At 42.9% G+C, this 12882-nt stretch overlaps 1 protein-coding gene across 1 annotated transcript in view; it reads right to left on the bottom strand.

Moving 5' to 3' along the window:
- Positions 1-12882, bottom strand: part of TBC1D22A (TBC1 domain family member 22A) — a 490668-nt gene that overhangs the window by 435945 nt on the left and 41841 nt on the right. Inside the window, exons 3-4 of the mRNA XM_066591889.1 lie at positions 10724-11064; positions 139-309 (exon numbers count right to left, since the gene is read on the bottom strand). Coding sequence (XP_066447986.1) covers positions 139-309; positions 10724-11064 — 512 coding nt within the window. The remainder of the gene's footprint in view (positions 1-138; positions 310-10723; positions 11065-12882) is intronic.

Below are 12882 nucleotides of genomic sequence, written 5' to 3' on the forward strand. Positions count from 1 at the left end.
CCACTTTCACTGAGGAAGAGGGGGACACAAGTGTCAGTGAGAAAGCATTAGAGGAACATACTCCTCACTAGATCCCAGTTTATTTGGTTGCTATGTGTTTTACCAACGATCACAAACCTCTTCACGTAATGTACTTACCCAGGTCAGTGTTTGGGCCTGCAAGTAGCTGTTTAAATTTTTCTAGACGAAAAGCTTCTCTTTCTGATAACCCCGCAGTGTTCAAGGAGAGCTGGTCAGTTGACTTGGCCGAAGGCATTGCAGATGGCGGATGAGGTACGGACTGCTGTCGCTGCAAGGAATGCCTCTCACCTACAACACCAAGTGCGTACATTTACTCAAAAGGTAGATATGGCAAAAGACAAATGGGGATTATGCCAACATTGTAAGGATACGCACATAATAGGTCATTCGGTGTACAATAAGCAGAAATCAGTCATGTGTTCAAGGACCAGATGGGACATAAGAAACCTTCCAAACTACATGGGCTCAATGAATCAACAACATTACTAGAAAAAGCAGGTGTCCAGAATAGGAAACTTACCTAAAAAGAGTGTATTTGAGGCTATTCATAAAATCTAAAACAAGAGAGCGAGGGGAAGACCGTACATAATCTGAACCTTGAGTGCCTGCCGAATTGTCTGGGTCCTGCTTCCTCTTGAGCTGATATAGGACACTTGCAAATGGGGCATGAGGAGAAGATGCTATGTGTAAGTTTTATCGCAGCTGACCCATTATGGGACACTGAAGGGCACTTGGTTATGGGCAGACTGGTTCTCACTGCATTACAGTGGCTCTGTGTGTTAAACCCCATTTACACTAAAAGATGATCAGTTTGAGTGACAGTTGAGCGATCATCTTTGCATAGTCTATAGTAGCTAATTAGCTACTCAAGAGCTATGCTGGCAGAGCAGGACACAGCTGCGATCACTACGAGAACAATACAGCTGTTTTGCATAAGCAAACAGCTGCATTGTTCTGCGCGCTTACAGCTCATGTCCCACTGTGAACTAACAGCGGGACACAAGCTGAAAGAATCCTATTAGCGCTGCTGACTGTGATAACAGCCTGCACCACTGATAACGGAAAGTGAAGGAGTGCTGAACATGTCTCAACAATGATCTGCTTGTCGAAACTGGTTGCAAGAGCCCAAACAAGCTGGTGATGACGTCAACCAGCTCATTCGCTCAAGCAAATGAGAATCGTGCTGTTTTCCATGTGTGTAAAAAGGCCATTAATATAACTGCCTCTTACAGGTTTAGGAGGATGCATAATGGCCAAAAGCCTACAGGGCTTACCTTCACTACAGTTATGTAACTAAAAAAAAAATCTTCATTAATAGATAGGTGTACATGTATTCACGTATGTATGTATGTATGTATGTATGTATGTATGTATGTATGTATGTATGTATGTATGTATAAGCCTTTTAAAACCACCAATTTGGATCCACAACTCTCAAATAGTTTTGCCTTTTAATCTGCATCAATACAACCGTGTAAACCTGCATTATAGGCATATGTGTGTCCCTCATCCAGGCCCCTGCTAGCAATTATGTGTGGCCCTGTGACGGAGTCCATGACCACAACTGAGAATGCTTTATAGAAGTTAGCAGACGGATCCGTACATTGCATAGTGGACTGGGGTTGAGTTCTATTGAGTGAAAGGGACTAACCCAGGCTAGCAAGCAACGTACGGAGCAGTTTTCTTCCTGCAGCAAAGCATCTAAAAGTGTGACAACCCTTTAATGTGGGAAGCTGACCACTAAAAAAACACACAACTACCCCTTTTTTTATACCCCTTTAGAGCACATTGAGGTTAAAAGATAGGGTTCCAATACTCAGTCCTAGTCTATGACGTTTTCTTGGCAGACTGTTTTTGTGGGGTGGTTTGCCATTGTCTTTCCCAGTCATCTTTACCCCCCCAGCAAGCTGGGTACTCATTTTACCGACCTTGGAAGGAAAAAGGAAGGCTGAGTAAACCTTGAGCCGACTACCTGAACCAAACAGGGATTGAACCAGCAACCTCCATGAGCGAGAGCTTAGGACTTGCATTTCTGCTACCTTAACACTCGGCGCCACACGAGGTCCTTTTTGTGGTGGTAACAACTAATTGCCTGGGGATAGAGAAACCAAATGTGTGATTATTAGCTGATCACCAAGCCAGCTTCTATTTAAGAAGGGTCTGTTTTTGAGATACACACTAGCAGTAAACCAGATGCTGAGTAGCTACTTGAAAAGGGACAAAAAAATATGTCTGCTTATCCTTACGTTACTTTTGCAACAACCTACACAATATCGCCATTGTAAGGCTGGGTTCACACAGGGCGGATTTGCCGCACGGAATTTCGGGATTAGCCAGCCATGTGGACGAAATTTCTCAGAAATCTCGTCCACATGGGACGGCCAATCCGCTGCGGTAAGTCCGGCTGAAACCGCAGCTGCGGTCGCCGCAGCCGCTGTTGCAAAAGATGCAGCATGTCTATTTATGGTTTACTTTCGTCGCGCTCTGCTCTATGGGAGCGCCGGCCGCAACGGAAAAGCGAGCGGCCGGGCCGCTTCAAAGCCGCCGCAGATTTTTCCGCGGCGGTTCTCCCGGCGGAAATCTCGCGGTTTTTGCTGCGGACAAACCGCGGGATTTCCAGCGGGAATACGCCCAGTGTGAACCCAGCCTTATAGAAGATAAAGAAAGAGAAAAAAAAACAAACTTTTGGCTCTCAAACAAAATTTGGAACATTTTATGGCTGAAAATTCTCTTTACAAAAATGCCTCTTACTTGTTTTATCCAGAAAAAAAAATGGCCAACTGAAATGCTTATTTTATATATTTGTAGAGCTTTCAAAATTTGTCAAAACAAAAAAGTATTTCTGGCCATCTCACAAACGAAAAAGAAGACATGCAGCATAGCAATTCTTTCAAAGGTTAACTGGCGGCTATTAGTTCCCCAGTCTTCACATTACGTTTTTTCCTTTACAGGAATTGTGTGTCAGTGTTTGTGCTGTGAAGTTGGGAATATTCTATTTATATTCACAAGCTAAAAGTTAATCTTATGTGAACGGACACCTAATTGCATCATCCAAGAGAAAAAAAATGTTTTGATATGCATGCCATCAAATCTCCAGGTTCAAGATATAAATGTTTATGACTAAACCTGAGAAAATTTGAAGATGTGCGAATCTGCCCTCTGCTAATTTCTAGACATTCACAATAAATCAACACAGACAGCTAAAGAGTGTGAAAACTTCAAAACCATATAAGAAGTGCCATAAGCAGCAAATGATCAAGATAAGCAAAACTGTCAAAGGCCCGGCTTACTGCATACATCATGTGCTGTATGAAATGCCAGACATAAAGCAATAGCAAAGAAAAGGAGCAAGGAAGTTCTGTTCGTTTAGAATAATTGTTTTAACACTTTTAGGACCATAGAGTTTATTTTTGCACTTGTGAATTTTTGAAAGCAGGAAGAAAAAAACTAAAAACGTAACATTTTTCTGCCGATGTAACAACGTAAATGTGTTTTTTTGCGGTAGGAGTTGTATTTTTAAAAATGTTACCGCTTAATATACCATATAATATACTGAAATTTGCATTTATTAATTTTTAAATGCAGTGAAATGGAAAGAATACAATTGCGCCATTTTTCGGGGCGCATTTTTGCAGCATAAATGGTGCGATAAAAATAACGTGTTAACTGGTGGTCAATACAAATTTGTTTATTAAAAACATATTGCTCCCATAACAACTTTTTCATCTTTCTATTGATGGGGCTCTGTGAAAGCTTGTTGTTTTTGCAATGCAAGCTGCAGTTTTAATTTTTACCATTGTGGGGTATGTTTTGAATGTTTTTATTCATTCTTTTTCTAAGATATGCGGTCACAAAAAAAAAACCAAAACACAATTCTGCCATCATGCATTTCTTTTCTGACAGGGATCATCATAATGGATAAATAGTGCATAATTTTAATAGATCAGCCTTTTATGAATGAGCCGCTACCCCTTGGTTTTATTTTTATTTCTTTGTTAAAAATGGGAATAGATGTTCTTTGAAAAAAATATATATATATTTTGCACTAGTTGAAAAAAAAAAGGGAGAATTACATGTAACTCCCCATCAGGGACTTGAACGTGCGATCATTTTATCTCTTATTATATACTGTAGTACTTCACTGCAGAATACTTCAGGCATGGCTTAATAGGCAGAAATACTGTCGTTAAAAAAAACCTGCTGATATAACCAAGTGACTACAATATCAGAGCAAACTGATAAATTTATTGCAAAAAACGGAACACTTGAAGGGAGGCTCTAGTACCCTGTTGTACCGCCTCTAGCTTGGATACAAGATGTTAAATGGGGGCAGGCATGAAGGCATACAAGTTCTGTGTGGTATCCTGTTTCATATCAGAGAACATTTGCCGTAACTGAGCCTCAAGATTGTGCAAACATGCGGCTGTCGAAGATGGCATCCCGCATGACCCCATACATCTTCTATTTGTGATAAATCTGGATACTGGCAGGCCATGTAAGTGAGGCAATGTTGTAGAGGCATTTCTGTGACACCCTTGACGAGTACTGCTAAGCATTACCCTGCCAGAAGATGACTCTTGGAAGCCGCCATGAGAGGAACACATGTGGCTGCAGGATGTCCTGAACATATTGCTGAGCTGTCTTTGCCCCTCGTGCCACTACTAGTCGTATGCGATGGCCCAACAGACTACCACACCAGCAGAGGGGCAAAATGCAGTTTCACAGCAAAGGCAGGATTGAGGCGCTGACCTTTAGGTTTTCAGAATCAAAAAATGGGCGTCGCTGGCGTCATCACTGAAGACAATCGGGTTACACTTGGTAGCAGTCCAGTTCCGTTGTTTACGGCAACTGCAAGTGTGGGTAACTGTCGGTGGGTGTGGAAGGCAGTACATATATTGGGCGCCGTGCAACCAAATATGTTTTAGACAAATGCCTGGAAATGGTTCCGACAGACACAGGGGCCTGTAACAATGGTGCCACCTGTCTCTGAAGGGTGAACAACGAAACTGTTGGAGTTGCTCGTGCTTGTCAGACAATAAATAGATCCTCTCTACTGGTGATCTATTGAGGTGGTGCCCTGATTCTGGTCACCTTTTGTGCATACCATCATGCAGTCACTGGTCCCAACACATCCTAACAGTCTGGTCAGAACAGCCCAGGTGGCAGATAATTCGTCAAGACGACCATCCAGCTTCTTACATTCCAATAATGCGCCCCTCTCAAACTCCATTAACTGGGCGAAATCTTTTCGATTGCATTGTAGATGCATATCCAGTGGTCAACAAGCTCTACACAAGCGGAAGAAGAGGTCACTGTAGCCTCTGAGGGCCTTTTTACAGACCAAGGGTGGAACCACTTCTAGGGCCTTGGGTGGCAAGACTGTTCTTCTAATCACCACAACTCTAAGCATTTGTATATCAGCCTGAGATGTAACTGTATGCAGAGTTTTGCAGCAAAACTACAATGTTTTCTAGGTGCTTGATTTTTTTTTTTGCCAAAGTGTACAAACCAGCCCTGGGAGCATTCACATGGATCCAATCTGCCATGACACCCAACAGTCTTATTGCGGGAGGCCGTTGGGGAAACACAGGAACACCCCCCCCCCCCCCCCGCCTTCTGTTGGGTCATTAAATACCACAGTCTGAACTGACCACGGCATTTAAATAATTAACAGCTGTGATTGGTGTTATCTAACTTTGTGTAACCTGACATTTATTTAGATTGGATTGCATGAAAAGGTTAATTCCAAAGCACAAGTTCTGAGTGTGCAAGCCCACTTTCAGTGAGATTTACCGAACGTTAACCAAAATGGCATTTTTTCAGCATATGTTCTTATATGTTAGGAACTTGAACTACCAAAACTTACAATGTTACATGGCAAAATTAAGCAAAAGTGAATTTCTATTTTTTGGATGGCTCATGCACAAGTGCAAGATAGTGGTATACAGCCCATAGGACATCATTTTCATTTACAAAATTGGTTATACATGAATGAAAATCCGTCCATTCATGTCATATCCAGCATGCGTACAGCACGCGTACATACTTCATAAGTACCTGGCATCTATTAAATAATTTAAAGGATGTGAATACCTGTGAATCAATTTTGTGTTTACTTATAATGAAGATATATTATGTACAGATTTAATTTTGACAGTGAGATACTTTTTTTTTTTTTTTTTATTTTTTAAGCCAAATGAAATCACCATCATTCAATGTTGTTACACTACAAATCACAAAAAAAGCATAGTAAATTTGATATAACACTAGATGAAATAGGCACAGTATTAGAAATATGCTAAAGGAGTGGGATTCCAGTGGGTAAACCCGCAGCTGATGGCATATCTGATCAACATGCCATCAAAGCTTATGGTGGTAAAACCTCTTTATTGATGACCTACCCTCAGTATAGGGACCCCTGCAGATCAGCTGATTGAAGAAGCCACGGTGCTTGGGTTAGAGCTGTGGCCTCTTCTCAGGCCGGTGGCATCATGTTCATCAGTCAAATGACCCGAGAACAGCTCAGTTCCATCAAGTGAATAGGGCTGAACTGCTCTACAATGTGCGGCTCTGTGCCTACTATGGACCATGGTACTAAGCACAGTGCTGTTGTCACTTCAATCAGCTAATCAGCAGGGATCCCAAACAGCAGACCTTCCCCTCTGATCAACTACTGATGACCTATGCTGAGATCAATAGTTTAGCCCTGGAAAACTCTTTTAAAGAGAGCAGCAAAAAGCAAGATTCAGTTTAAGTCTACTCATGTCCAGTTTACTTTTTTTTTTTTTTTTAAAACACCAACATGAAAAACATCATTTTATACATTTAATTTATCTATGTTCTCTGGAAATACAAGACCGCTAGCAAAAGGCTTTTAAGAACAGAACCACTTTCCTATATGCTCCCTGCTGTGATATGTCTATTTATGTATTTTGTCTTTTTACTATAGATTTTAAAAAAATCAAAATAAAAAGCTGCCATAGTAACTAACAGGGTCCGAATACTTTACTTAGAGCTAATTCTAGAATGTGGGTATTTATGCCCATAGAGAAACATACATCATTCCCACCCACTAGTCAGCATAATGGAGCACATTTAGAAAGCATTGGACCATTTCTTACTCCATATGCCATAGCATGTTTATATCTGGGTTAGGACCACTAGAGAAAGAGGAAAGAGCACTACATAGTGTGTAATACACCAAGATAAGAGTATGTGCTGCAGCACCTGGTGAACACAACACCAATAGATCACCTGTGGCAGCTGCTGCCCCTCCTGGGACAGATGGGTACAACGCCTCGGAAATGTCACAAGTAGATAAGCCAAAACAGGAGGTATGGATGCTGCTGATCCAGATGAAATGTTATTTTGATCTTATCTACTCCTTACATCTGGGTTAGGACAGATGCTGAGTGGAGGGGAAAAGTAATATTATACTCTATAAATATGTATTTATTTATGTTTTGTCCTTTTTGTTATGACGGCAATCAATCATTTATAACTAAGTCCACCTGCACACAGGCGGAAATGCACTACGGAATCCGGCGTGGGCTTGCACCTCCGGGTTTCCACAGCAAATACCGCCCATAACATGCAATGGCAATACGTGATTTTCATGTCCACAAGTGGAAATCACATGCTACAATTTTGTGCGGGCTCCGCACAGACAGCTTCCATTGAACTCAATGGAAGCCGTCCATCCTGTGGCCCTTCCGCAATCATTGCGGAAAGCTTGTGGGATCTGCATCATTGCTTAGCGACAGCGCGGCGTATTCTGTACTGCACATGTGCACCGGTCGGCACATCCGCAGAACAGAATAGAAGACGCTGGACAGGTATGCAGGGGTCACCGGCGGGGCACAGGGTTGGATTCTGCATGCGGAATCTGAGCAGACCGTGTGCAGGCAGCCTTAAGCTGCCTGTCCACGGGCAATTTTGCACTGCGTTCCCTGCGGCAATAATCCGGCCACGGGGAACGCAGTGAACGCTTTTCATAGCGTTGCTATGAAAAGCGCAGCCCCCTGTACATGAGCGAAGAGTCATAGCGATCCTCCGCTCGCGGGCAGCAAAGCGCAGCATGCTGCAAATTGCTGCAATTCTCTGCGGTGAGCCAATCTGTCAGATAGGCTCACCATGGAGATCAGTCAGCCGGCTCCTGCTCCCCGGCAGCGGCTCCCGCAGTGGAGAGCCGCTGCGGGATATCGCAACTCCTGTGAACAGGCAGCTTTATAGAGACATGTTTGCAAGAACAAAAAAGTTAAATCAAAATGAAAACTGAAGCAACTCACCAAGTACCGCAAATACCGGCGTATAAGACAACCTTTTAACCCCAGAGAATCTTCTCCAAAGTCGGGGATCGTCTTATATGCCGGGTTTAAGCTGTACAAAAAAAAACAATACTCACCTCCCGTGGCGTTCTGCGGCGCTGCTGAAATCCCCGCCTCCAGAAAGCTAATGCTGTGATTGGCCAACTCAGGCGGGCGTCAGCCAGTCAGTCAATGAAAGCTGGCGCTGCTTTAGCCAATTACAGCTATATAATGACATCATTGAATGGCTGTGACTGGCTAACGCAGCGCCAGCTTTCATTGGCTGACGCCGCCTGAGTTAGCCAATCCCAGCCATTGAATGATGTCATTGAATGGCTGTGATTGGCTAACGCAGCGCCAGCTTTCATTGGCTGACGCCGCCTGAGTTAGCCAATCACAGCATTAGTTTTCTGGAGGCGGGGATTTCAAGCCCCGCATCCAGAAAGCAATGCTCTGTTGGCGAGGAGGAGAGAGCGACAGCCTGCAGCAGAACGCCGCAGGAGGTGAGTATTGTTTTTTTTTCCCTACACTGTATTCCCGGCGTATAAGTCGACAGTTGGGGTTCGTCTTATATGCCCAGTTGCCTTATACGCCGGAATATACGGTAGTCACATTTAAAACTTTCCCTATTTGGGGTCTACAGCTACTAAGCAAACCCACGTATTTCCATGCCTACAGATGACAAGGGCATTCGGTGCATTCTGACCCGCAACAGTGTGTTACACCAGTGTTCCCCAACTCCAGTCTTCAGGGACCACCAACAGGTCATGTTTTCAGGTTCTCCTCAGTGTTGCACAGGTGATGTAATTATTGTGAATTCCTCCGACATTGCTGCAGGTGTTTTTACCATAGGATATACTGAAAACATGACCTGTTGGTGGTCCCTGAGGACTGGAGTTGGGGACCCCTGTGTTACACTACATGGCCGAAGGTTAACGAGCAGCATGTTCAAAGAAAAGAAGGCAGGTGAAAGGGAGTATCACATGACTGCAGGTTCAGACTACACACAGGTTTGAAGTCTACCCATGGAGATACATTGGTCTACAATGGAGAGGTAGAACCTAACGATTGGAGATTTTAAATCAAGACTATTGTGTCTATAAAATACAACTTTCCACACAAAAAATAAGTCATTATACAGAGGTCATCGGAAGGATAATAAAAAAAGGCTACGGCCTCGTATGGGCGTCAATTCGGTAGGCTGCATCTGGAATTACCATTCAGCCTCACTCATTTTAAAGGCGCCAAGGTGCAAATCCAGCAGCAGCCTTTGGGCAAGCATAGCGCAGTTTCAGGTTTTCCTAATCCCATACAACTACTATAATTTCTAGAAAATAAACTACATTTTACCGCATTCAAGGAACAGACAATATTTAATACAATGTACTGAGTGCTTTGTTTTTAGGCTGTGATCCTTAGAGAAATGTGGTTTAAAAGTTGCCTGTAATTACAGCCTGTGGTAAAAAACAATTATATTACCTCAGTGCTTGCAAGTAATTAGTGCATGAAATGGACTTTAAACTATTATAATACCAGTACAAGAAAACCATTACATTGCTCAAAGCAGCAGAAGCTGTGAAGTTAACCAAATTGTTAATACAAAGTGTACATATGTCATAGCTGCTCCTATTATGTAACGGATGCTTCAAGTATTGTGCACCCAAAGAATTGCAAAGCAATTTTTTCATCTTTTTTGGGGAGAATGCGGTCATAAAACAATATATGCAGCATTAAAAGGGGCTTTGCAGGACTTGTTTTTTTGGCAGGGGTGGGGGGCAGAGAATGTTGTAAATTAAAAAAATAATCCATACTCCCCTTCTTATGCACCACCCCCCACCCAGTAAAGGAGTTCTAGTCCCTGTCACTCCAATTTCAGAAGGTGATACAGTGGTCATGTGCCACTCTGTGCATGTGAGCGCTCAGCCAATCATCATAGGTTTCAGCGGTGATTTGCCATGAACAGCACGTAACAATGGAAGCTGGTGATTGGCTGAACGCTTACATGCACAACGAGCAGCACATGACGGTCATGCCTTCTTCCGGCATCTAAGCAGCATGGACCAGGGCCCCAGCATTGGATGGTGGGCCACATAAGCAGGAGAGTATGGATTATTTATTTTAATTACACAATTCCTTATCCTCAATTTTTCTTTTCGTCCCAGAAAACCCCTTGAATACGAGAGGTCAGAACTGTAACCAGTCAATACTACTGCTTACAGCCTTTATAGATATAGTTCAGCAAAGATTAAGACAACTATGTAACAATGTCCATTACATAAAGTGACAAATGCTGTAAAATAATATAAAGGTTTTGCACATTCTCCAATGTTCATCTGTTCAAAGCTTCACCTTAAATACTCAAAGACCCACCAAGTAATGCAAAGAAATGTACATACCAGATGGATTAGGAATCTGACTTTCACTGGCCGATTTTACTATTTTACTGTCGCTGTTATTAAAGGATGGCAGCTCTTCAAAGCTCACAGGTCTGTCCTCCAATTGTTGGGACTCTTGAAATTTGTTCTGTTCTTGTAGTTTTGTGTGGTTTTGAATCACTTTGTTTGCAGTTTCCATAACTACCTCAGTATTTAAATTTTCTGCTGCCATCGCCAAAAGTTCATCATCATCCTCTCCAACATCCCAAGCATCGCTGGTGTTACTTTCAAATTCTTGGAAAGTAGTGACTTTTTTCAATTTTGCAGGTGTTGTTGGAGTCTTCTGAAGAGTCTTGGTTAAACTACAAAACGCAAAGAGGACAATGAAAACTACTGCACCACGACAAATTACTGCTATAAATTAAAAATATTACTCCAAGTTAAACTTCTAGCAGAATAAACAGACAGTAAGAACTGCAAGCAACAGTCCTAACAGTCCTTGAATTAAGTGTATACATACTATCATGCCACCATGTGATCTCTCAAAGTTCTGTCGGGTCCTGAATGGTCCTGAGAGCCAGGGGGACCGCCAGGAGACTCGGGATATCCAGTAGTAATAGAAATGCTTGGGTGCCCAGAACCTGGCTTTTAGACTCGGAGGGTGCCTTCACACTTGCGATATTGCTGTGTTTTTTTAATGCAAATGTCAATAAGACTTTCTAATGTTAAAAATGCATCAGACAAAAAAAATAAAGCGCAAAGCACAAACTTCCTTTTTTTGTGCGATGCGTTTTTAACATTAGAAAGTCCTATGGACATTTGTGTTAAAATGAAAAAAAAAACGCAGCACTATCTCGATCGCAAGTGTGAAGGAACTCTTGATAGGCAGAGAGTTTCTTAAGTCAGCAACTGAAGCAATCAGAAATCTAAAGCATAAGGTACTGCAGAAAAGGACTACAAAAAGTTAAAGGGGTTGTCCCGCGAAACAAAGTGGGGTTATACACTTCTGTATGGCCATATTAATGAACTTTGTAATGTACATTGTGCATTAATTATGAGCCATACAGAAGTTATTCACTTACCTGTTCTGTTGCTGGCGTCCCCGTCTCCATGGTGCCGTCTAATCTTCAGCGTCTAATCGCCCGATTAGACGCACTTGCGCAGTCCGGTCTTCTCCCTTCTGAATGGGGCCGCTCGTGCCGGAGAGCGGCTCCTCGTAGCTCCGCCCCGTCACGTGTGCCGATTCCAGCCAATCAGGAGGCTGGAATCGGCAATGGACCGCACAGAAGACCTGCGGTCCACCGAGGGTGAAGATCCCGGCGGCCATCTTCACAAGGTAAGTAAGAAGTCACCGGAGCGCGGGGATTCGGGTAAGTACTACCCGTTTTTTTTTTTTATCCCTGCATCGGGTTTGTCTCGCGCCGAATGGGGGGGCTATTGAAAAAAAAAAAACCCGTTTCGGCGCGGGACAACCCCTTTAAGGATTCAAGAGTATTGTCAAGTTTACATTTAAAAGATCTCCAATCAATTTCCTTGTGCCCCCAGTCTACATTTCTCATCTCAGATCAAGACTTTACCATGTTCTGCAAACAGAAAAAATGTAAGCCATCAGAAACAGATTTAACCTACAGTTCCCATGACTCACCTACACAACCGCCTAGTCCCATTCTGCATACCCCACTTCACCACGTTAACTGATGAAAGATTTGCCCCTAACTCTCCAAATCCCACCTGATCCCCTTTCACTCTTGACCTAGTCCCATACCTTAATTTGCCCTACAACAGCATTTACCCCAGTCGCTGATCCTCCCAATGACCATATCTGCTGATCTTCCTGCTCCTATGCTTGGTGTCTGCTGCAGTCCTACTGGTTCAGACCAACCGTGGCTCTACTGATGCAGCAAAGCAGTGCTTTGTTTCTCAGTCATCCGTTTCTGGTTCTCTGCCTTTTTGCTTTGGAACATTATGCTTCTCCTTGGCTATTTAAACATATCCAGGTCTCTTATTCATTGTGGTGATCAAGGTTCTGCCCTTCATGACCCCTTTTTACTAGTGAGTTCAGATTGCTATTGATTGATCCCGTTTCTGACCTTGGCATTGTTTACTGCTATACTTCTGCCTTGTTCTTTGGGTATTATGCCTGGTACATATGCGCGTTTCCCTGAAAATAAGACCCATTC

Source organism: Eleutherodactylus coqui, chromosome 2 (genome assembly GCF_035609145.1).
Source record: "Eleutherodactylus coqui strain aEleCoq1 chromosome 2, aEleCoq1.hap1, whole genome shotgun sequence".
In the NCBI taxonomy this organism is placed as follows: Eukaryota; Metazoa; Chordata; class Amphibia; order Anura; family Eleutherodactylidae; genus Eleutherodactylus; species Eleutherodactylus coqui.